Source organism: Nannobrachium achirus, assembly GCF_963921795.1.
Source record: "Nannobrachium achirus genome assembly, chromosome: 8".
In the NCBI taxonomy this organism is placed as follows: Eukaryota; Metazoa; Chordata; class Actinopteri; order Myctophiformes; family Myctophidae; genus Nannobrachium; species Nannobrachium achirus.
In genome coordinates, this window is record NC_137817.1 from 5,466,678 (window position 1) to 5,492,646 (window position 25,969).

At 41.4% G+C, this 25,969-nt stretch overlaps 2 protein-coding genes across 2 annotated transcripts in view; both read left to right on the forward strand.

Annotated features, from left to right (window-relative positions):
• Positions 1-3,008: 3,008 nt before the first annotated feature.
• On the forward strand, positions 3,009-6,193 carry LOC308289469 (E3 ubiquitin-protein ligase TRIM47-like; the record flags this gene model as incomplete). Its single annotated transcript, XM_080731157.1, has 2 exons — positions 3,009-4,206; positions 6,063-6,193. 2 exons carry the CDS (start codon positions 3,009-3,011, stop codon positions 6,191-6,193), a joined length of 1,329 nt encoding a protein of 442 aa, XP_080587283.1.
• A 4,286-nt stretch (positions 6,194-10,479) lies between these two features.
• Positions 10,480-25,969, forward strand: part of cwf19l2 (CWF19 like cell cycle control factor 2) — a gene marked incomplete at its 5' end in the record, with an annotated part of 97,526 nt that continues 82,036 nt past the window's right edge. Inside the window, 3 exons of the mRNA XM_080731159.1 lie at positions 10,480-10,572; positions 21,856-21,966; positions 24,432-24,563. Of these exons, the coding sequence (XP_080587285.1) occupies positions 10,480-10,572; positions 21,856-21,966; positions 24,432-24,563 (336 nt within the window). The remainder of the gene's footprint in view (positions 10,573-21,855; positions 21,967-24,431; positions 24,564-25,969) is intronic.

Below are 25,969 nucleotides of genomic sequence, written 5' to 3' on the forward strand. Positions count from 1 at the left end.
TCAAAAGACTGGCTCATTAGTTACTTTGTAGATTTTGATATAATTACAAATAACTTCAACCCTATATTTATTTCTGCCATATATAGGTAGGCCTACATACCTGCCATTTGTTGCATTGTGAGCTTGTAGATCGGCTATTTTCAAAAGATTTTTCTACATTTTATTCATTGGAAAATCTGTGAAACAGGACATTCTGCCTACTTTCTACTATTGGTACTCTGTAGGCTACATTAATTAAATGTTGAATGATACCAATACGTTTGTACTTTTACTCAAGTATATTAAAAACCTCTACTTGTGGCAGAGTATTTCCACATTGATTGCAGTAGGCTATTTTCCCACCACTGTTCATTAGAAAGGAACGGCTCCCTACTGCGAACCGGATCCCATCGTTCATTTCAAAGAGCCGTTCAAAATACTCGATTCGTTCGCGAACGTCCCACCTACTTGCAAGGGATGTGTGCTGGTCGCGGTCTTTCTTCTGTTTGTTGTCTCCACCAGCCGAAGGCTGAGGGAGAGTATGTTTTCCCCTCCGTCCGTGTGTCCGTCCGTGCGTCCGTGCGTGCGTCCGTGCGTCCTCGCAGTTTGTGAGTGCCAAATCTCAGTCGCCGTTGGCCCGGTCGCTGCCAAAGTGAGCACACACATTCCCTGGATGCCAATCTAGAACCTCTGCCCTAAATTTTTCAAATGAGCCTTTTCTAGCGCCAACTAGTGGCCGATGTTTGCTAAACACATTTCTGTGCATTACTCTTACAGATTTTGTCCAAAAATCCTACAAATCGGTAGGCAATATCTCGACAGTCATGTGATCGACACGGATCTGTCCGATTTTGCATATTCCATCCTGATTGGCTAAGATTGGCTTCCAAAGTTTGTGGGATTGAGCCGTTTTGAACAAAATGCCTCAAATCACAAACGCAAAGTGCAATTATCATGAAATCGCGCACACACGTTCCCACTAGGCCGAGGAAGAAATGCCTCTTAATTTTTTTTTAATCAGCCTCATGGTGGCGCTATAACAGCCCGATTTGTGGTTTTACCTATAACTCCACCGATCAGTTTCAAACTTTGTAAGCGCACTCCCTAGAGGCTAAGAATAAACTTTTGCCCTGCATTTTTCACATCAGCCTTTTATAGCGCCACCTTTGGGCCGACTTATGTAAAACACAATTTTGGATATTACTCCTTGATATTTTATCCAAAAATCATGCAAATCGGTACACAGTATCTCTATAGTCATGTGATCAAGTCCGATCCGTCTGATATTTCACATTCCATCCTGATTGGCTAATATTAGCTTCCAAAGTTTGCAGGATTGCTCCGTTTTTGAACAAAATGCCTCAAATCATCAACGCAGCTTGCGATTACCGTGACATTTGCCACACATATTCCCACTAGGTCAAGGAACAAATGCTACCTTTTTAACATTGTCCTGTTATAGCGCCACCAGCAGGTAGACTTTAGCAAAACACATTTTTGGAACACAATGCTTGAAATCATGCATGCAGCGTCCGATTGCCATGAAAGATCTAAGGTGAAGAACATATGCCACCCTTTTTACATTGGCCTATTATACAGTAGCACCACCAGGACGCACGGCCTGGTGGAGACCTGTGCTCGGAAGAGCACTGCTTCTAGTTTGATATGCGCTGCCGTTGAGTTTTAATTTAAATCCCAATCATTCATGACCTGATGGACGGACGGACGCTTTGAAAAGTGTGTCTGCGCGCGCGCGCGTGCGTGCGCGCGTGCGTGCGTGCGTGCGTGCGTGCGAGCGAGCGAGTGAGAGGGAGAGGTGGAGAGAAAAAAAAAGAGATGGATCTGTCACTCAGTCAGATGTATGCTCAGAGACTTGCGTCTATCAGCGGCTGCTGTACCTATTTTCTCTCAGTCCCCTGCTGCCCTTCCAGTCTCAGACCAGTAGACCTACTGATCCAGGAAAATATCAAACATGTTTGAAAATTATTTAATTACCCTCCCGACAATCGGGCTGCCTCCGACTGAAACTGGCCCGACTATCGGGCATGAACGTCGTCTAGCGTGAGGTCTCACAGATCCACTCGGAGCCCAGCCGAGTGGCTCGGAGGACGATCGGGGGTAGCCCGACTCTTTTCAAACATGTTTGATATTTTCCTGGATCAGTACTGGTCTGGAAGACTGGAATAGCAGCAGGGGACTGATTGAAAATAGGTACAGCAGCTGCTGATAGACGCAAGTCTCTGAGCATACATATCTGAGTGACAGAGCTATCTCTTTTTCTCTCTCTACACACACACACACACACACACACACACACACACACACACACGCGCGCGCGCGCGCGCGAAATCAATCAATCAATCAACAAAGGCGTAAAACTAGGCCAAACCAATTAGTGCAAGAGCCACAGCTGATCTGGACTCGCTAATACCTTTCCAGCTCTGCTCTCCTCCTCCAACTCCAAGTTACATTAAACTTATGGTTCTCACTCTCAAATGTATGATAAACCTGTGCATTCTCCATGTTTCCACCTCAAAATGCTGGATTACAGTTCTTCAAATGGACCAGACAGAACCGTCCTCTCTTTCTCTCTCTCTCTCTGGGACATTGGATTTGAATCAGTATTTTGTCTGTTGCATATACAGTCTTTTGAGGCCAAAAAACTACCCGACCTGCCGGAGACCTGTTCAAAACGGCTAGTCTGAGCCTGTTTAGATTATCTGGTAAAATAATCTGAAGAAATTATCCTGTAGTGTTTAATTCTACCCGATTCAGTCGGGCCCGATTATCTTGTAGTGTATTGCCAGCTTTAGTTTTATTTGAAATCCCCCAGTTTAGTCTTTCAATTGGTACAAATGACACGTTTACACAGCACAGTACAGTCCAGTAGTCTACCTGTCAACATTATTGAGCGCTATTCCAATATAGTCCGGATACGATGCCTAATTATTAAGCTATGAGAAGTATCATTCAGAAACTACCTGCGTAATCTGATACTGTACTATAACCTTTGTTCTCTGTGTGTAGAAATGGCGTCTGCCAGCAGTCTCCTGTCTGAAGAGCAGTTCCTGTGTTCTATCTGTCTGGATGTGTTCACTGATCCAATCACCACTCCATGTGGACACAACTACTGTAAAACCTGTATCACACGTTACTGGGACACGAATGATGTGTGTCAGTGTCCATTGTGCAACAAAATCTTCTCTAGAAGACCAGAAGTCTTTGTCAATACTTTTATTTCTGAGATGGCTGATCAGTTCAGGACGTCACTACAGCTGAAAATAAATTCCAGCCCAAACCAAGAACCAGCTGAACCAGATGACGTGTCCTGTGACGTCTGTACTGAGACCAAGCTCAAGGCCCAGAAGTCCTGTCTGGTGTGTCTGGCCTCCTACTGTGCGACTCACCTGGAGCCTCACCAGAGAGTCACAGCATTAAAACGACACAAACTAATCAATCCTGTAAAGAACCTGGAAGACATTATGTGTAAGAAACATGACAGACCTATGGAGCTGTTCTGTAAGACTGACCAGATGTGTGTTTGTCAGTTCTGCGCAGTGTCAGACCACAAGTTACATCAAATTATATCTCTGAAAGAGGAATTTGAAGGTAAGAAGGCTGAGCTGGGAAAGACTGAGGTTGAAGTTCAACAGATGATCCAGATAAGGCAACTGAAGATTCAGGAGGTCAAACACTCAGTAAAGCTCAGCAAGAAAGATGCAGACAGAAAGATAGCAGACAGCGTGGAGGTCTTCACCGCTCTGATCAGCAGTATTCAAAAAAGCCAGGGCGAGCTTGTTGGTGTGATCGAAGAGAAGCAGAAAACAACAGAGAAACAGGCTGAAGGCCTCATTAAAGAGTTGCAACAGGAAATCTCTGAGTTAAAGAAGAGAAGCTCTGAGCTGAAGCAGCTCTCACAAACTGAATACCACCTCCACCTCCTCCAGAACATCACATCCATCAACACCCCTCCACCCACCAAGGACTGGACAAAGGTCAGTGTCCATCAGTCTTCATATGGGGAGACTGTGAGAACAGCTGTGGCTCAGCTGGTGAAGACACTCAGTAAAGAGATGGAGAAGAAGCTGTGTAGTGCTGAGCTGAGGGGGATCCAGCAACATGCAATGGATGTCCCTGTTCCAATCCCCTTCCATGATTGTTGTGACCTTTCCCACCCAGACCCCATGTTTGCCTGTGTCACCTGCTGGGCCTTCCACTCTGGTGCCTGTAGAGGGGTAGAACACTGCCAAAAGTATCATAAGATCCGCCCACTAAGGGTCTGCCCATGCGGAAGGACGTGCCCCAGAAAGCCTCTCATCTTGTGTAGGTATTGTGGAACAGAGTATTGTAATCTTTGTTGGTATAGGAATCCTGTTGCATGCACCTGTGGCCAAGCATTTGACCAGTCATACTCAGTGTGAATTACTGTACACTTGAACAAATTGCACTTAATAGGCACATTTAGATCAGTTAATTAAGTTCACACATATATATCAAAATTCCATGCTATACATGTGGGCAAAATGTAACATAAATCACAAGTGTAAATGTTGCCTTGCATTTAGAAATACATTTTAATATCAAGCAAGGTCTTAAGCCTATATATATATCTTTTAGGAAAACAAAGTTGATAATGTCATTTGTCCAAGTGTGGTACAGCCCTATGGAATGTATGGAACACATTTGCTAATAAAAAAAACAACTTAATACTTCATGAGGTCAATATGAGCATCCAAGCAATATTTTAAATCTTTTTTCTTTATTAGTAAATGCATTCCATACATTCCATAGGGTTGGACGAAATGACATCAACTTGCGACAGGAGTTGTCCCTATTGAGTGAAATATTAACTATTTCTAAAATAAATGTGGAAATTTTAATGTATTAAGGCAGTGGTTCTCAACCTTTTCAGGCCGCGACCCCCAAAATAATCATATTTTAACTGGGGACCCCCCCACCCTGACGAGCACTAAGAGTTGAGCCATTACATTTTGTATATTATGGTTCTATTGTGAAGATAGCAGATATTATATGCTCACAACGCCTCGCAAACGCGAGGCGTTGTGAGCATGTAGATCTACTATTTTCACAATTTCTGCCTCTACTTTTTGACAATTTGGCCAATGTTTAATTGGTCATTTTAGAGGTATTAAAATATGACCCCCCTGGGGGACCCGACCGGCCGACCCACAGGTTGAGAACCAGTGAGGCATAGAAGGTTTATTAGCCGGGGGTCCTTCTATGGAAAGTTTTCCTATGAGGTTAAAGGGAAGAGAACGTGGCGTTAAAGTTATACCATGTAACTTTTTTTATAAAACAAATCTTAAAATGGTCCTAACTGTTAAATCGCTAAAGTTTTAGGGGAGGCTCTCTCCATTCCGACATGTCGCCACTCCGAAATGGACTTCTTATTGTCGGAGTGGCGACACTCCCCATGGGCCTAAGGTTTAGGGTAGGGGTTTTAGAACCCCCACTCCGTTATTTTCAGCTTCAAAAGCCTTCTCTTTATATGTTTTCTATGAGCCGTGAGGGGGGGAGAATTTCGCGGCAAAATGACGTCATCATACTACCGGCCAATCACAGAGAGGGTTATACACTGCCGGCCAATCACAGTGCATCTTGGAGTGGGGTCGCTAGGGCGGCCATATTTGTAATCTCCCGTGTCTCTATACTCGGGTGCACGGTGAAAGCATGGGTGAAGGAGTGTATCTCCGGAATGGCTGAACGCACAGGAACCAGGGACCCCTCAAAAGATAGATCTCGGCGAGGTGGAGGCAGACGCGGGGGTGTGAGAACCGAAAAATGGCCGAAAGACGCGGACGCGACCGAGGTTTGCTATAGAGCTACTGACCACAAGTTGAGCAACTTACACAGTATAGCTTTAAGGAGTGGTCAGAGAGTCCATCATCAGGAAGAGAAATATTCCACCTAAGGCCAACAATAATGGAAATGAGTACAGTGCAGTGCTGCTGCTGGTCTTCCCGTCCTGTCCTCCCTGTGAGGGAAGAGCTCCAGAATGCAGTAGTGCTGATTGTGAGGAGGGTGTGGCCTGGTCTCCTTTTATGATGTGGACTCTTGTGGAGGCCAGAGTTCCTACTGTTTCAATGGCTGCACCTTCACTGCAGAAACTATTCATTTTGTCCGGGTCTTGATGATGATGATGGTAAAAAGCTCTGCTCCTCTGATCATCCCTCCTGTCAATCACACAGACTAGATTGATCCTTATTATGAGGGATGATTTGCATTTGCAAGATATCTTGATATTATTATTGTTGAACTGTTTACCTTAATGTTTTATTTCAAATATTTTGCTTCAATGTCTCACTATGGGAGAACACCCTCTGGCGTGAAACAGAAGCAAAAGGAAGTAGTCTACTCATTATGCAGAATGTTGTCTAATTTCACAACTTTTCAAATGTATTCTACTCTCCTTCAAAACCACACTTACAGGTGGCTTCAATTGGAAACTGGCCCCTGTAAAAGGTTGAAGCCACACCCCCACCCCCTCCCCCTGCACTAAATTTCATTGAATTGAGTGCAAAGGTCCCCAATGGAAACAAGCCATAGGCTTTCTTGGGTTTAAAATTCTCTTAGCAGAACTTTTATTGAACTGTACATGTGCTTTTTTCCCCTGCAAACTGCTAATAAAGTATTCAATCAGTCAGTGTGAAATGTATGAAAATATTTTGAAAATAGCAGATCTACAAGCTCACAATGTGTCACATCGCGACACATTGTAAATCGTCTATTTTCAAATGGACGAAATAGGGCTGAAGCTTAATGTGTGTATTGTAATAGTGGTAAAAAAAAAAAAAAGATTGTAATGGAATAAAAGTATAATATTTGCCTCCAAGTCTGAGATGTGGACTAGAAGTAAAAGTACAGGAATTTGGAAATACTCCATTAAGATACATAAAAAACAGCGGTGGCTCCTGCAGAGAATTATGGGGGAGCTGGCTTTTTTATTTTTATTGCAGGGGCTAATGAATTTCGCCAATTAAACAATAATGAATAGTGCTATATGACAAATGAGATTGTCTCTCTTAGGGTATGGATAGTCTCGCGAGGCCAGACTGTTCCCTCTGCGATTTGGGCAAATGCTCCCAGTCTGGCAAACTGTAATAGAAACGATGAGTGCGAGATAAAGCGGAAGTGAAGCCTCCTCGTCACTTCCGTTTCTGTCTCACATCGCACACATTTATCATTATATAAATAAAAATCATATAAACATGTTTAGCTTGCTGCTTGGCAGAAATGACATTTTAAAATATATTTTCTTGAACGGTAATGCCCATTTCCATTACTCGCCGTTAGGGAGCTGCTGTTCCAGACTCTATATAGCATTCAGAGATTGTGGAATAGTTGTCTGGCTACGCGAGACTAGGGTATGGATAACTGAACAGACCAGATCATTCATTGGCAGTTTCCAGCTCCAAACCTGAGGACTGTAAGTGATTGGATAGGGGTTTTGTGAGGCTGAAGATGCTTTCCAGCATAACAAAGTATGATTTTATACTATGGTTTACATCAGTTTTCTTATTTATTTATTCCTTAAATATTTTTCATCACAATTGGGTTTGTGGGGTGGGGGGCTAAAGCCGGCATCATAGTCGGCTCGGCGGTGGAAGGCTTTACACCGCGGTGTAGTCTTTTCGAGTCTTTTTGAGTCATGAAACTACAACGTTACATCATTCCTCGCGATGGAGAGCTTTCCACCGCGAGTCCCAACACCTCTCTCTGTTTTTACTATCAGACAGACAGGCTCTACACCTCGTTCACTGATTGGTCAATCTAGACTAGTCAGTCACAGTGAATAGGACTCCACCGTGGCGTACTATGATGGCCTGCACTTATTTTCTGACTTGAGGTGGAAAGCTTTCCACCGGTGGATAGCTCTCCACCGTACACTCTGATACGGGCTCAAGCCTTCACCAGGGGGGGGCAAAAGCCTCCTCTAGCCCCCCCCTGGAGCCGCCCCTGATAAAAAAGAAAAGTACACTAGGCTTACTTGATTAAACGTACTTAGACTACTTTACACCACTGTCACTTGTGCTGTACATACATAAAACATAGGGATTCAAGAACAAACTGGTGGTAAAAAATATCAAGACAAATTGAACCAAAGAAACAGATGTAACGTATGGGGCTTTTAAGCCGTGACATCATTTTGTAGGCAGAGGAAAATCTGCCCCCAGAGCATTTTCTGTCCCTCGCTATTTTCAACAGATCCGAGACAAAAATAACGACCAAAGTATAATTCTAACACTTTCCTTTCAACAACAAAGAGAAGAAAAATGTGTAAATAGTAAAAATAGTAAAAAGATTCACGGAAACTGGGGGCAGAAATGCTCCTCTGCCTACAAAATGATGTCATACTTAACAGCCCCTGTTATGACATCACCGCAAGATTCGGGGCTTAACTCCGCCCACTTTGGCGGCCATTGCCATTGCTAGGTCTTGGATGCATCAAGATCAGTCTGTACTAGTTCTACTTGTTGAGCAAGCAACAATACTTTTACTTCAATTGCTCTAGGCTTTGATTGCATTTCAATAAAACCATATTTGATCAACATAACGATCACACACATTTTACTGTTTATAGGGAATGTTATATTATTATAAACCGATCTTTATTTCCAAAGCAATGGATGAATGTGATGGCTGTTCTGATCTGCTTGTGCTCTTTCTGCGCTCATGCATAGACAGATTTTAGCGTGATATCTTTTTATTGGGAGACAATAATGAGCACCAGCAAATGAAAGCAGACATTCCAGTGAATATGGACACGTTTAAATTTTATTTTTTTGATGAAAATTGACCGAGTAATGGCCGAGTCAAATTGCAAGTGGTCTTGGCAGTGGCCCAATAACTGGCTGTAGGCACGCTATGTGGTATAAAGTAATTAAGTATATTTACTTAAAGGGGGCGTGACACCGGCCGAAATTTAACATTATGATACAGTAAGTCACGTGGTGTTTCTTCAAACGGTCTGAAAAGGAGGCGGGGCCGTATCAGTTAGTAGTGAATGTATACTTCGTCCGTTGTGCGGTGCCTCGCAATGTATACTTCGTCCGTCCTGCCGTGCCGCGCACCAACGTGATGTTGTTGTTAGCGTGTAGCAGCGCCGCACCGTAAGGCTATTTTGGAGAGCTATTGTGTGTGTACACACACACACAGGCTACACACACAGAGTGTATGAGCCACGGACCTCAGTCCTCCGAGACAGCAGGACATATGTCTGCTAAAAGGGCTCAAAGCTGCCGAGGAGAAGGAGATCGCTGGACGCTCGTTCTCCATCTTTCCCAGTGGGATCCATAATCACGCGTCCCGGTCAGGTCCTCCAGTCAGGTTTAGCGGAAGACACAGCAGGGTATGGCCGTCAAAACCGTCCCTTAGACGGGGAGAAGCGTGTTGACCCTCGTAACGAATCTCTGACACCTTTTTTTGAAGAAGACATGTACTTTTTTACCATTTTATAGCGAATGGTGTATAATTTTTACCCCTAGAACTGATAGTTTTAAAGTTGGTTTAGAAAGTCGGAAACATGCCTCGGACAGCTTTTTTTGGGGCAGTTTCAAAAGATAATGATATGGATACTCGACTCCGCGAGTCTCCGCCCCTCCCCCCATATTAGCCCAATCAAATTAATGTATTGCCGTTACTGTACAGAAAGTACTACTTTCAGTACAGTAACTACAATAAATTAATTTGATTGGGTAATTTAACATGGGGGTACATGACATCATTAAAAAAATTGGCTAATTTGATAGCCATAATTAGCTGTTTTGGCCATGTCACGCCCACTTTAAGTACTGTACTTAAGTAGGCCTACACTTTTGTACTTTGCCAATATTTTTACTTCTTCTCCACTACATCTCTGATCCAAATATTGTAGGCCTGCTTTTACTCCACTGCATTTATTTCAAAACTTTAGTTAGTAATGCTAGGCCTACTATACTTTTGATTATTATTACAAAACATCATCAACCACTTCAGCATATACATATATTTTGACCATTTGAAAATAGCCGATCTACAAGCTTACAATGTTAGATCCATGCTATTTTCAAAAGATGTTTTGATAACTTGAAAGGGACATTCTGCACAATGAGTAGGCCTACTTTTACTGTTGGTACTTTAAGTACATTTTGATACCATTACCAATACTTTTATACTTTTACTCATGTCAATTTTGAATAGGCCTACTGGACTTCGACTTGTAATAGAGTACACTTGCATTGACCAATCCATCTTATCTACAACAACCAGCGAACTGTCAATGCTGTTCTCCGGTCATCGCTTCCTTTTATCCAAGAGTCTTACAAGAAAGATAGCAACGAACATGGCGGGCGGAAGTGGCCGATTTTTGCAAGGCCCCGCCCAGTCCTCACACCCTATACAACTGAAAGGCTCTGGACTACAGTACCCACAATCCCCGTGATGACGTGACCTACGTCCTTTACGACACCCAGGGAACACACACAGCTTTACGGCAGTGTCATGGCGACGTACGGAGGCAGTTTTGAAAGTACGAGCAGCATTGACGAAAGAAAGGAATCTAAACGGAGAGCACGCCAGGATGCTCTGCACAAGGTAACGTGAATGTGCTGTTGTTTATTTATTCCACTGGGGAGTCACAGTAGCACTGGACAGAGCAGAAGACCTGCTGAGGTGTTGGAGCACCGGTGTCCACCAACTCTATGGTGTCCACACTCTCCACAGGCTTTTCTATTACAAAACAATACACACATATCAGCTAAAGAGCAATAGGAATACAGGGATTAAATATCGTATTATATAGCCAGAATTTATCTCTGGTCCGAGTTCCTTCTAACGCCATGAGATACTTAAATGGTTTCCTGTGGAAATAAGCTTATTCTTTTCTAGGATCTCCTTTTAGTAGACCTTGTACCAGTGAACTGTACCGTCATGAAACTGTACCTTTTCCTATGCAAACTTCTAATAAAGTCTTCAATCAATCAATCAAAAATGGATAGAGCTAGACAGAATTAAACATACATAATATTATAAGCTACAGACAATTTGATTGATTGATTGATTGATTGATTGATTGAAGACTATTAGAAGTTTGCATAGGAAAAGGTACAGTTTCATGACGGTACAGACAGTTCACTGGTACAAGGTCAACTAAAAGCTTATTTACACAGGAAACCATTGAAGTATCTCATAACATTGAATGACAGACGGATAGAACAAAGTATTATGCAGTAGATATAGTCAGGAATAAATAAAAATGAAAGAATAAAAGACTCTACAGGAGGCTTTTCTATTACAAAACATTACACATAATCTAAAACAGTGGTTCTCAACCTTTTCAGGCTGAGACCCCCAAAATAATCATATTTTAACTGGGGACCCCCCACCCTGACGAGCACTAAGAGTTGAGGCGTTACATTTTGTATAACACGGTTCTATTGCTCACAACGCAAGGCATTGTGAGCATGTAGATCGTCTATTTTCACAATATCTGCCTCGAATGTTTGACAATTTGGCCAATGTTTAATTTGTCATTTTAGAGGTATTAAAAAAAAATCCTCAAATTGTCACTTTAGAAGTGCAGATACCCTCTATACACTTAAACTTTATGTTGGTCTGTTTACTGTTGAGTGAGAAAACAATGTTGCACATTACGTTAATCCTCTGGGGACCCCCCGAAATAATTTGGGGACCCCCCTGGGGGTCCCGACCCACATGTTGAGAACCACTGATCTAAAAAGATGTAGGAATGCAGGGATTAAATATCGTATAGCCAGAATTTAGCTCTGGTCCGAGTTCCTTCTAACGCTATGGTCCAGAGCTAGACAGAATTAAATATACATATTATAGGCTACATACAACATGAACCATAGGACATGAACAGACTCGATCGTTCTGTCAAAATATGTTCATGACTGTGAAGTAGCCGCAAATTGCAACACTAGATTTTTTTTATAATCGGTTGAATCTAGGGTTGCAATACCTCCCATAGGGATCCAATGCATCAAAACAGTTTTTTGCTATCTGATTGTATTAAACGACTTCAAACTCACCAATATTGTGGCTCTATGGAAAGCTTGGAATTTACTCTTGCTATCTGCAAAGTGTTTGTTTCTGAAAAATCCACCGTATAATTGTTATGATTTATTTTCTGTCAAGAAATCCGAGCAGACATGGTTTATTTTCTAAGTGTTGAACTTCGGAAGCGCTCGTCTTCTATAACGCCATGTCCCGCTGCCTCCTGCATGCATTATGTGACATTTAGAACCAGGTGGTCACAGGACCGTTGAGGGATTTTCCACGAGCGCTTCCAAACTCCAGGACTTAGAAAAAATTACCACCTGAACCAAATTTCTTGGATAGAAAGTAGCTCCTAACATGTCTACTGTGGATTTTTCTGAAACAAACACTTTTGCAGATAGAAAGAGTAAATTCCAAGCTTTCCATAGAGCCACAATATTGGTGAGTTTGAAGTCGTTTAATACAATCAGATAGCAAAAAACTGTTTTGATGCATTGGATTCCTATGGGAGGTATTGCAACCCTAGATTCATCCGATTATAAAAAATCTAGTGTTGCAATTTGCGGCTAACTGTGAAGTGTGAACAGTGTTTATTAGAAGCGTGCTGCATTTATGACTACAGTGGTGGAAATAGTAGGCTACTCACATCTTATCAATCATCAAGTATCAATACTGCAATGTAGAAATACTGTTACAAGTGAAAGTCCAGAATTCAAAATTTACTTTAGTAAAAGTATGAAAGTGTTGGCATCAAAATGTACTTCAAGTACCAAATGTAAAAGTACAAAATGTCTGAAAAATAGCAGATCTACAAGCTCGCGATGCGTTATGAGCTTGTATATTGCTATTTTCAAATAGCCTAGGTATGAAATAGGGCTAAAGTGGTTAATGTATGTTTCATAATATTATGTTTAACTGGAAAGTAACTAGTAACTAAAGCTTCAAATAATTGTAGTGGAGTAAAAGTACAATATTTGGATCTGAGATGTACTGTAGTGGAGTAGAAGTGAAAGTACTGGAAATTGGAAATACTCAAGTAAGGTACACATAACTCAGAAGACTCGATCGTCCCGTCAAAATCTATTCATGACTGTGAACAGCGCTGTTTAGAATACTTTATTAGAAGCTTGCTGCATTTATGACGCATACGTCGTAATAATTACGTCACAAATGCTACGAGAGTCTGAATCTAATGGAAAAGGTACAGGACAGGACAGTACATTTCACTGACACAAGGTCAACTAAAAGGATGAGCACCACAAGAAAGCTGTTATGCTTGTTTAAATTGGGCTTTTTGAGCGGTGGTAAACTGCTCCATAGAGTGGCTGTGCGTGTGTCTGTAGCCACCTTTCCTCAGCGTTTTGCCATAGCAATGTGTTTTCCTCAGCGTTTTGCCATAGCAATATATGTGTGTGCGTAGCCATATTACATCATATTACATCACCAATTATCTGTAGCCACTTTTCCTCAGCGTTTTGCCATAGCAATGTGTTTTCCTCAGTGTTTTGCCATAGCAATATGTGTGTGTGTGTGTGTGTAGCCTGTATTACATCACCAATTACATCCTAGACCTATCTGTAGCCACTTTTCCCTCAGCGTTTTGCCATAGCAATGAGTTTTCCTCAGCGTTTTGCCATAGCAATGTGTGTGTGTGTGTAGCCTGTATTTAGGGTTGTTCGATATGGCCAAAAAATAAAATCTCGATTATTTTCTCTGAAATCCCGATTTTCGATTTCGATTTCGATTTTTTGTTAAAAGAATAATACATTGTTTCAACTATTTTGTTTTCATTTAAAAAATGCAAGGAAATGATTTTTGTTTTCATTATTGTTTCATTTTTTGATTTTTTTTATATAGCCAAATAGCAAAATGCAATAAAACAATAAGGGTATTAATAATAATAACTTTAGTTGTGCAACAATCACATACAACTTAGCGTCCTTAGTGTTTCATTATCAATAGTGAGTGACAAAACAGCCAAAACAAGCCAGCTCTTGGAGGCTGGTGAGGCATTTTGGTAGGCATTTCGCCTACCAAAATGTAATTCCTGGCTACGCCCCTGCCCTGCACCACTCATGCACGGAGATGTTGACTGATTGTAAACGGAGGCGAAGCGCTTCGCTTCCCGACGCAAAATTAACACAGTGACAGGGACAGTAGGACTAGGAGTAGACTACAGTCAGTAGGTGGGTAACACAGAATTAATAAGCTTCTTTCAAACTACAACAAGTAAGTAAGTTTACCAGCTCAGCAGCGTTTTGTTCTGTTTGCTGCTTGAACCATCGCGAGTGAGCGCAGTGCGGTGGTGAACTGAACTCTGCTCAGTCTGACGTGCGCTAAACGCGCATCAAAGAAATTACACATCAGATAGAAAGTAGTATTAATTTGGTGTCGGACCTTGTCGTCCTGCTTTAGGAGGACGGGGCTGTGTACTTTTTGCGCGTGCAAGGCTCCAATGAGTAAGAATTTCCCTAATTAAAGTGAAAATCGATTTTACGATTTCCATTTTTTTAAATCGTCCAAAGGAAAAAAACCGGGTTACGATTAAAAATCGATTAATCGAACAACCCTACCTGTATTACATCACCAATTACCAATTGAAGACGTTATGCAGGCACAACCACCGCTCACTTAACATTGGGTGTGATTTTTTCTCAATTCATACAAAATCATCACAAGACGGTTACCTCCCCCTGACCTTTCCATTGTAAATACCATTTTACAAGCTCAAAAGCTTTTGAGGTGTCCTTGTACCAGTGAACTGTATTGTCATAAAACTACCTTTTCCTATGTAAACTGACAATAAAGTCTTAATCAATCAGTCATAGTCTTGTATCAGGACACATTTTAACCATAATTTGCGTATCATGTTAAAAAATGTAATAAATGCCATCTGTCTTCTTTATATCTAAAGAGTAGGGCCAAAAGTGTGACGTGTCGTGACAGACAGACAGGTTGACAGACGAACAGCCGGTGGAGCTTTTCATTGTAACTTGCGACCTGATGGTTGCAATACATTGGACTGTGAATGGAGGGTATTATTATTAACAGTGGTAGCACTTTGTAACCCAGTTTTGAAAGGTGGTGGAGATTGGCTGCTCACAGACTGACACATGCACAGACAGACATACCTCTCTTTAACCCTGCAAGGCCCGAATTAATTTCTACTGGCCAAAAAAAATTGAAAAAAATCAGATGGTGTTGTAGGAGTCCTAATCACAGGAAAATGTAATTTAAAAAAATTAATCATGTTTTTGTAAGGTTTTATAGCCATAAATCATAAATCATAAATCATGCTCTAATTTGCATTTTGGGAATATTTTTCACATTATTAACATATGCACGTGTTCTAGACATTCTAATGATCACGAAAAAATATATTACAGGCATTTTACTTATGTTTTAGTGAGGAATAGCTTCAGTTAAAAAATGAGATGTTGTTCGTCCAGACGCTGGAATTTCAACTTCTCTGGGAGGTGTGAATGTCAGTCTCAGTGGGAGGTGTTTATATGCAAATATCGTGGCCAATGGCATTGTAATCCTAAACAATAGGATTTAATGGTGATGTTAATGTGAAAAAAGAACAAGAAAACGAATTATAACATTTTTTAAAAAATGATTTAAAAAACGTTGCCAAAAAGCTACGCTGGGCCTTGCAGGGTTAAAAATGAAGATGACCATTTGCGAGGCAGAACCACTGAGTGGCGCAATTGAGTTACATTACATGACCGACCCCATGACAATACAAGACAAATCAAATGTCCCTGTTCTGGGCATAATAGGCAGCCATTCAGCAAAAATACGGTAGGCAAAGATTTGGTGAAAATTATGTGAATATCTGGCAAAATACAAAATAGCAGATCTACAAGCTCACAACTCGTTGTGACATCACAGGCTCAGAGCAGGGATAACGCCTGATACTGTGGTTCCCCTGACACATCACAGGTGACATCACAGTCAGATACTCAGAACAGGGATCTCTATATATGGGCATAAATAGGTGACATCACAGTGGTGTGGCTGGTTCAGACAGGGATCTATGTATGCCGGGCATAAAATGTATTGTATGTTGTGATGTCATGGGAAGCACTCTAACAGAATCCCTTTTATGCCCATACTGTATATGGAGATCCCTGATGTCATCAATATTAAGCCCACATCTAACAGGACTTCATATGAGAATGCCCATATATGGAGGAAGACAGCCCATATCTGTGCGGCTGGTTCAGACAGGGATCTCCATGTATGGGCATGAAAGGGATTGTATGTATGATGTCAGATGTGGTAGACGTCATAGGATTTTCACATAACAAATAACTGAGTAAGCATGTTTGGGGGTCTCACAGCATATCTCCATATACACTCATGGATCTCCATCCAGACGGCCAAGACATGGCGCGACCTCGCATGTCGCCCTGAGGCGTCTTACTAGTTACTATATTTGAGAGGGCCGAATGTCCCCATGAATATAGTAGATGATGATTGAGGACCATTTTCCTGGTCCTCTCAAAGATTAAATTAAGATTAAGTTAAATATTTTCGGCTTTTAGAAATAAAAGGGTCAGAAATTACTCGTGTACTAAAATGTTGTCCTCACAAGTATAGTAATTAAAGTGTGTGTGTGTGTGTGTGTGTGTGTGTGTGTGTGTGTGTGTGTGTGTGTGTGTGTGTGTGTGTGTGTGTGTGTGTGTGTGTGTGTGTGTGTGTGTGTGTGTGTGTGTGTGTGTGTGTGTGTGTGTGTGTGCGTGCGCGCGCGCGTGCGTGCGTGCGTGCGGCTCTGTAATTTGTGTACATTGAATGAGCGTTGTTGCTGCTGTTAGAATCGAGACAGGAAATTGCAGAACAAATACTGTCCAATGCGATAAGAGCCCCGACTGTTCCAGGGTTTTCATTAACTCTCAAATACCTGGAACGCGCCCAAGTCGCGTTAGATTTTAACCACTTTAACCACGCGCTGCGAGCTTGTAGATCTGCTATTTTTGAAAAATCGTGAAAATGAGTGCAAGTCTTTGAATATCTTTGACCCGATCTTTGACCCGACTTCTAAATCCTTCCTCTAAATCAGTGGTTCTCAAACTTTTTCATGTCAAGGACCCCCAAAATTACAGGTATTTAGCCACGGACCCCCATCTCAAAATATGTTGTCCCAGGGACCCCCCAGAAGCAAATATTTGAGTTATAAATGTTCGCTTTTAAATAGATATATTCAAAGACTTGCAAAGAAATATCATGATTTTTCAAAAATAGCAGATCTACAAGCTCAAGCTTTGTATATCTGCTATTTTTCAATAGTTAAAGCAGTCAATAATTCTAGGCCTAAATGGGTTACATGGCCAGTTTCTACCGTCACACGTTGGTGTGCACACTGTCCAGTAAAGACAGACCGTCACACGCACGCACGTGCACGCATGCACACCAGTGTTGTTTTTGACAGCAAATTTTGATTTAGTTTTAGTTATAGTCTTTTGAATAAAATGTCATTTAGTTTTAGTCATAATTTAGTCGACTGAAAAGTATTAGTTTTAGTCTAATTTTAGTCGACTAAATCTACAGTTTATTTAGTCAACTTAAATGTATTTTGGCAGGCCTTGATGGCATCGTAATGACTGATTTTACACTTGGTTGTGTGCTGAAAATAGCATATCTACAAGACTATTTTCAGCATGCAACACCTGAGAGCAACCAAACATAAAATGACTCTCTTCTCCACCAGTCCCTCCCTAACATTTTAGGCTAGTTTTTATTTTGTTGACAAAATTGTCAATATTTAGTCACCACAGCTTAGTTTTTGTTTAGTTTTGAAAAAAACAGTTGACAAACATTTTTCGTTTTAGTCGACAAAATCAACACTGATGCACACCACTATACTTGCTGTGTAAGGACAGGACATCAACATGTTTGGACGTCATTTTTACAAATACCGTTTTTTAAATTTTTCTTTTGCTAAAGCTTAGTTGCGATGTCACACTTCACAATGCGCCGCCACGCAATGTTGTGAGGTTCGTAGATACAATTTCTGCTTGACACCAGCATGAAACGAATTATAAATCCGGCATAACTCCGACCCTAATCCCAACCTTTTATTTTTTTACCTTCAATTTGACAATTTCTCTTGTGAGGACAAGGGAACTGTCTATTTCTCAAATTCTGGTATTGCAGCAACTTGGCCCTAAAAAGTAAAAAATGTGCGCGCACGCACGCACGCACGCACGCACGCACGCACGCACGCACGCACGCACGCACGCACGCACACACACACACACACACACACACGCGTGCTGCGTGCTATCTCTTCGCAGAGCAGCTGTGTTTGCTTTGTGGCGACACAAGCACAATCACAAACACACTGGTTCTGCTCTGTACTGTTCATTCAATCACAAACACACTGGTTCTGCTCTGTACTGTTCATTTGTGTTTTGGAAATGGTGAAAAAGCATTGGAAAAGAGACACAGGGAACTGAAGATTGTCTTTTTCTTTTTTTGTAGTTTGTATTTGTTACTTTTTTTGTTGGCCTATGCAAATACTTGTACATAGATAATTGTATCCAATGAGGGGCTATGATTTATTTTTCTTTTAAATCAAGAACTTTGTGAAAATACCATGGTCAATAATCCAAACGACTCAATCGGTGATCGTCAATTTACCCGGTAGGGAGAAACCTGATTAGTATAATATGTGTGTGACAGGCTTAGACATGCTCCCCTTCTCCCTCACACACACAGGAATAGTTTTTAACGTGGGTTTTGACATATAATAATTATAGATTTAAAAAAAAAATGACCCCTTACACACAAGATCGGTATCGGCCGATGGTGAGAGAAAAATAAATCAGTGATCGGTGATCGGCCCCAAAAAAACCTAATCGGAGCTTCCTTAGATGGGTGGGTTGTGTGCATTTTCAGAGAATGTTATGATCAGTAAATCAATTATGAACTAAGATACTATACTTTAAGTTCATACTTTGTGGTATGAACTTAAAGTATGGAACAGCATATTTTGAGATGGGGGTCCCTGGCCAAATACATGTCGTTTTGGGGGTCCTTGGCATGAAACATTTTGAAAACCACTGACAGAAACATAATTTCTGTCAGCGGCACCGTGCGGCACTCGGTGCCGCGCTGTGAGCTTGTATATCTGCTATTTTTTAATATTTAAAGCTTAAAATATTGCGTAATAATGTGCTTAGGCCTAAATGGGTTAATCTGACATAAGGAACTAACGTAAACAGTAATGCTTTAGGCAGACGTCATGTGATCTATGAAATGCAATTATCAAAGGTGGGATGCAGTGGGCGACGCAGAGTTAAATATTTGCGTAAGTTCTTTTCATGTGACTCATGGGGAAAGAAGGCTTGAATGAGCTGAAATTAAAACAAGCGATCGAAACATGAAAGAATCATTATGACTGGCTGCCTTCAAGCCTACATGCAGGGCAAACGGACCTTGGTCTGTCACAATTCTTACATAATCGTCTAATCGCAATTATTTGACATAATCGCGATTATTTTTCATAATCGTCATAGTTGTGAGCTTGTAGATCTGCTATTTCCATTATCAATGTTCTTTTATTTAAGTATAAAGTTGTCAAATATGTCTTAACTCACTCAGTGCCAAACGACTTTCAGATCAACTATCTCACTATGGACTTCCCTGCCAAGCGACTTTAATCGACTTTTACTAAATTAAATCTAGTAAACATGATTTAAATCGCGATTTTGCATGTTCCACCCCCATACAACCCCACCTTTCATAACAGGGCAGCCATCTTTGCTTACATAACATGTAAAACATAATGGCTATTTTCTCAAGAATGCCTGAACGGATTTCCAATCGGATTTTTTTGTTTGAAAGCTGTGAACAGCCTGATCTGTGCATGGGCGTGCATGATCTGTGCACTATAAATTACATGGAAGTCTATGGAGATTTATGGCAGGGAGATCCTTTGAAGGCATATTTAAATGGCAGTAAATGTGTTGTCTTTGTATATTTAGGGTATGTGTCATATCTGCCATGTGCATGTGCAACTTCAAAGCCTAAAAGCCAAACAGAAATGTAATTGTCGAATGCAGTGGTTCTCAACCTTTTCAGGCCGCGACCCCCAAAATAATCATATTTTAACTGGGGACCCCCCACCCTGACAAGCACTAAGAGTTGAGGCATTACATATTGTAAAACACGATTCTATTGTGAAAATAGCAGATTGGCTTATTTTTATTTTTATTTATTATATTCAGGCGGCTAACAATGCTCCCTAAAAAACTAGTCTCTTTGGCACTTCTAGGAGCCGCAGTCTGCCTCCAAAACTATTATTTTATCTGTAAGAAGCTTTGTCATTAGCAGCTCATTGGTGCATGAACCAGCCGACCGGGGCTAAAAGGATTGACAGACAGGTCAACCAATCTGAACAAGAACAAGAGGTGGTCCTGATTGGTCTGTTATTTTGGATGGGCACCAGAGCATGTGAGCGAAGTGGAGCGGGAACAAAAGCCGATCCGCGCTCCAGACGGTTCTTGTCCCGCTCGCTCTTTGCTCTGGTCGGCCACCGGGCCGCTCCGCTCCACGCCGCTCCGCCGCTCACCTTGATTTGCACATTTGTCGCTCCACGCTCGCTCCACGCTCCGCTCAGCAGCCAACATAAAAAAAGTATTTTGCTACCATGTCCGAAACACTTTCTCCTTTGCTTTGTCACAAGTGTTCCCAACACAAATGCCTGCTGTTGAGCCTTTGAGGGAGAGCTGCCTACAATGTTACAAAAGACGCCATCTAAAGCATTTTATTTTTTAATAAGACAGGCAATCGTAAATCCAGTTGGTTATTGATTAATCACCACATTCGAGAAGGAGGCGACTTGTTGTGTGCTTTTTTCATCAGTCTCACTTGCATTTCAAATTGTATCCTTTGACTGGCTGGTGATAGGCCTATAACTTAACTGACACAAGGTAGGCTATTTATTATAAACATAGCCACTTGTATGGATGATATAGATACATTAAACTTGAGTGAAATCTTGATAAAGGTTCTCCTCTCCGCTGTGCTTTCTCCCTCCTGCGACATGGCTGCAGCTGCACTACCATGGACTGCACACGCCACTGTTTTGTTGGAAACATGCGGTGCGCGGCCCCAACAGGGACGGCTAGGAGCGGAGGAGGTCGGCGCTCCAAGGAGCGGAGGAAAATCCTCGCTCCAAAGCCGCTCAGACCCATTTGAAAAGTAGCTCGCTCACGTCAAAAACGGCCCGCTCCGCTCTGCTCACATGCTCTGATGGGCACCCAGTTTAATCGACCAATGACAGAAGTTCTCACAGATAAAAAATAATAGGTTTGGAGGCAGATTGTTGCCCCAGGAAGTGTCACACAGCACACACACACACAACATTTATTTAGGAAGCATTGTTAGCCGCCTGAATACACATTTTTAAATAAGCAATTGCATGATTCCTGCTTATAATGGATGGAGAAGAACGCCCGCACACTGTTTATATAATATGCTCCAAAAAACGTACTTTTATTATAGGCAACTGCAACGTTTCGACTTTACGTCTTCATCAGGCAAAACAGTGTGCAGGCGTTCTTCTCCATCCATTATCTGATACCTTGATGTCCAGCACCTGGCCTGAATATAGGCTTGAGATGTGCACACAATCTTGTCTATGAAATGATTCCTGCTTATGTCAGCAGAAAACTGCTTATTTCTGCTTTAAACTGTATGTTGGTTTGTTTACAGTTGACTGAGAAAACAATGTTGCACATTAAGCTAATCATCTGGGGACCACCCCCACAATAAATTGGGGACCCCCACACAGGTTGAGAACCACTGCTCAAATGGAAGTGACAATAAAAGTGTTTCTCCTCCTTGCAGGCTAAACAGCAGTACGAGAAGGAGGAGCAGAGGAAGGAGCTGAAGAGGCTGAGAGGAGAGGACACCTGGATGCTCCCCGACGTCAACCTGAGACTGGAGCAGATAGAGGAGGTCTGTAGTAGAGCTCTTCACGGGGGCCCCGACCCCCAAATTACACGAGCACCCGAGAGAGTCAGTGTTTTATCATAGTCACTCGGAGCCGGGTCGGAAACGGCCGCATTTCCCTCGGAACACCTCGGAACACGGGACTGTATTATCTAGGGATGTCAAAAATGGACCTTTATCAAAATCGATTATTCTATAGCAATAATCGAATATTATTCGAAAATCGATAATTAATTATTATTATTATTTTATAAAAAATAAAATAAAAAAAATCTTCTGTTTTTTTTTTTTTTTTACTGGATTTCAATGCACATTTACATATGTACAACATGGCTCTTCAGGTAATTGGTAGCCTAACTACTACTCTTCATCTTTCTTTTTAGTGTGCCAGTGTACTGTTCACCTAATCTCTCAAGAACAGATTCTGTGATGCTTTACAATACAGAGGACGCTGTTTTCCCTTTTCTTTGATGATGGCCACCAAGTACCAAACAATCAAGCCTGAATCAATCACACCTGTGTCTGAGACAGGGGGGGAGGGGAGTGTGTAGCAGGCAGCTGCCACTCTGCTGTGCTCCTTCACTCTGTCTACACAGTTTACAGTTGGTGCTGGTGTGAATAATAAATCAATGGCCATTTACTATTATCATTAATACTATTTTTAGCCTATATTCTATATTTTGGTTGAAACTAACTAACTAAGCCAAAAAATAGTATAAAAAAAATAAAAAAAAAAAAATAATATTTTTTCGATTTTCGATTATGAAATATTAAAATCGAATATTGATTAATCGAACGAATATTCGAAATTCGATTATTCGGTGACATCCCTAGTATTATCATCATGTGTATAACCCGAGAGGACCCGATAGGACCTGTACTGTGTGTGTGTGTGTGTGACGTGTGTACTTTTTTATGCAAACTGTAAAGCAATCAATCAATGTGTGCGCTGGCGTGCGCTGGCGTGCGCTGCTACGCTATGACCAGGATAAGAAACGAACAGGAGTTGTGTTTAACCTGTGCCCTGTGCGGTGTTTAGGCTGTCCTAGGATCAGATTCAGGTCAGTTATTAGCCGCGAGGCAGCGACATGAATAATGGCTGTGTAGCTGTGAGATGATAATGCTGGTCTAAGATCAGATTTACAGCGGGGGAAAAAAGAGCTTGGTGCGTGCGTAATGCATGCGTGTGCGTGATGCATAGCTTCTCCTGCTGTCAGGCTGATGAGAAAGTACAAGTTAAACCATGACAAACAAACCGAAAATGACTTACCTCTGTAGATAGAAAATAGCCTAAAAGTATTCCTTTATCCCTGGTTTTTGTTTCGATTTAATAATAGATTCCTTGGCAGCCTTCGTCTGCCTGTCAATCAGTTAACAGCGCACCCCGCACGGCTGCTGTGAATGAGGGATCTCGCCATCTCGGTACATGAAAGAGGGGTTTAATAATGATTAAATGGACAGGTTTCTCGGAACATCAGAAATAAAAGGATTTCGGGATAACATGTCACGGGTTACGGTCGGGTTACGGGCTGTAAAAAAAGAGCTCTAGTCTGTAGGGCTGCAACGATTAATCGTTATCAAAAATCAATCATTCAATTAGTTGCCAACTTATCTAGTAATCGTAATCGAATGGGCAACTAATCGCTGGAATTTGTATTTATACCGTGAAGGAATATAGGGTCGAGAACAAAAAAAATATGACTTGAATTTGAATATTTGAAAAGAATACTGTTACCCTATAGCCTGACAAATGCGTAGCTATTCTTTAATCAGCATGCAGTCAGAAAAAGGTGTTTATTTTTTGTATTTATTAGGAACCCAATCAGCAGCTGAGCAAAATGTAATAAATGATGTGTTTTTGAATGAATTATTCATCTTTAATGTATTTTTTTGTTAGTTAAAACATGTCTACAAGAAATTCAAATCGAATGTATAAGGTAATAGCTAATTAAATGCCACAATCTGATTAATCGATCAATTGTATAAATAATCAACCTATTAATCGATTATGAAACTAATCGTTAGTTGCAGCCATAGAGTTCTGATTAGGGTTCTCACCATTATGGCATTTTACATTAAATAATTGCGATTAACGATTTAATTGTGTTTTTTGTCGTTGACCGTTACATTTCCGTTTGGCTTGTGGGCTTTGGAGTTGCACGTGGCAGATACTGTATGACGCATTACCTAAATATTGTCACTGTCGGGCAGAAACCTTATATGTCCAAGTTTCAAATGTGTACGTTTTTTTCACAAAAAGTAGTGAAAACAGCAGATCTACAAGCACATAACGCCTCGCACCGCGAGGCGTTGTGTGCTTGTAGATCGGCTGTTTTCACTAGTTTAGTTAATTTTTTTTAAATGATAAAAAGGAATGGTTTTAGACATACAAGGTTTCCTCAAATCAATGACGATATATAAAGACATTGCTGACCTGTTTGGAACTTTTGTTGTCTGCTGTTGCACCACAGGAGGGCGCTGTCAAGAGCAAGAAGAAGAAAGAGAAGAAATCTAAAAAGGCCAAGAAGGAGAAGAAGAAGAAGAAGGACAAAAAGGAGAAGAGCAAGGCGGAGGCGGGACATGGATCTGACGACAGCTCAGAGGTGGGAACCGGAACCAGCTTCTCACGAGCTGCGTTTCCATAAAGCTTATTCGAAAATAGGAAGCCAATTGTCAGAAATTCGAAAAAAGAAAAAGCGATGATGAAATGCGATTCTTGGGAGACCTGCTGTAAATTACTTCCCGCGGGCCTGCACACACAGTGCACAGAGCTGGGATCGGCTGATTTTTTTTCAGACCGAACCTGATACGTGACCGACAGCTTTTTGTCCGCCCCGAATCGACGTCTCAACCTGCAAGTTTCTGCGTCTGGAAGGTGGCCGATCTGCAAGCTCACAACGCGGCGCGGATGCGAGGTGCTGTGAGCTTGTAGATCGTCCACTTTTGGCACGCACGACGAAGTGTTAGCCAGGATTTACTTGGGTGATGTGACGGACGAGGCTTGCACACAACAGCGCCGTAAAATAAACATCCGATGCAAGGTACAGCAGTTGGGAACACGGCGCCAACAAGTTGAGGAGCTCCCTTCAGCCAAATCGATATCATGCGAGTTCAATGCATTTTAATTAAAAACCTATTCGCTTAGTGTTTCCATTTCCCTTTGCGCATTTAGTTTTTTCGCTAGAGCTTCAAAATCCACCTCCTCCAAGTGCATATATGTTTTTGCGAATAATGAAAGTTTGTTCTAATTTTGAAGTGTTTCTATTAAAAGATTTATGCGCAAATCGAAACGCCACTACTGAGAGATCAGCGGGAACTTTCATGTTTTTAGCTACCATAGCTACAGTACCTATATTTTGTTCTGTGCAAGAATGTAATTTTCTAAAACAAAATTGGTGCAATCTAGGAACTTGTGGATCTTGGGATCTACCTAGCATCTACGGTCCTACCCTAATTTACAGTACAGAATAAAACAGAATAAAGCCATAATAAGAAATATTGTTTTTGGAATTAGGAATACTATGTTTTCATTAGGCAGAAACAAACACAGTTATACCTTAATTACCCCTGCATTATGTTCTAATTAGAAATCAAATAATGGCTCGAACACACTGCCCGACTTTTTGAGACGATTTATGCTGTCGCCGACCATTTTTGGCGCTCGCCGACAAAAACGGCGATCTGCCGCAAGATCGGGTTGCTCGCCGAGGTTTTGCTCGTCGTGTGTGAACACGAAACGTAATCATGATGCTGGTGTTCCCTAGCCTAGTGAACGACCAACTTCCGTAATCCAGTAGGATTTCCGGAAGAGGGCGGGTACGAGGCTAGGTGTTACCGGTGTAAAAAAAGTAAAAAACGCAGCCTTCCCAAAATGTAAAACAATTTAAGCAACATGTTTTTATCAATCTATTAATCTTTTCACTGGTATATCTTTCCACCATAACCATACCATACAAATGTGTTCTCTAAACTTCTCTAAACCCTATGTGTAGTCGCGAGTGTCTGATGA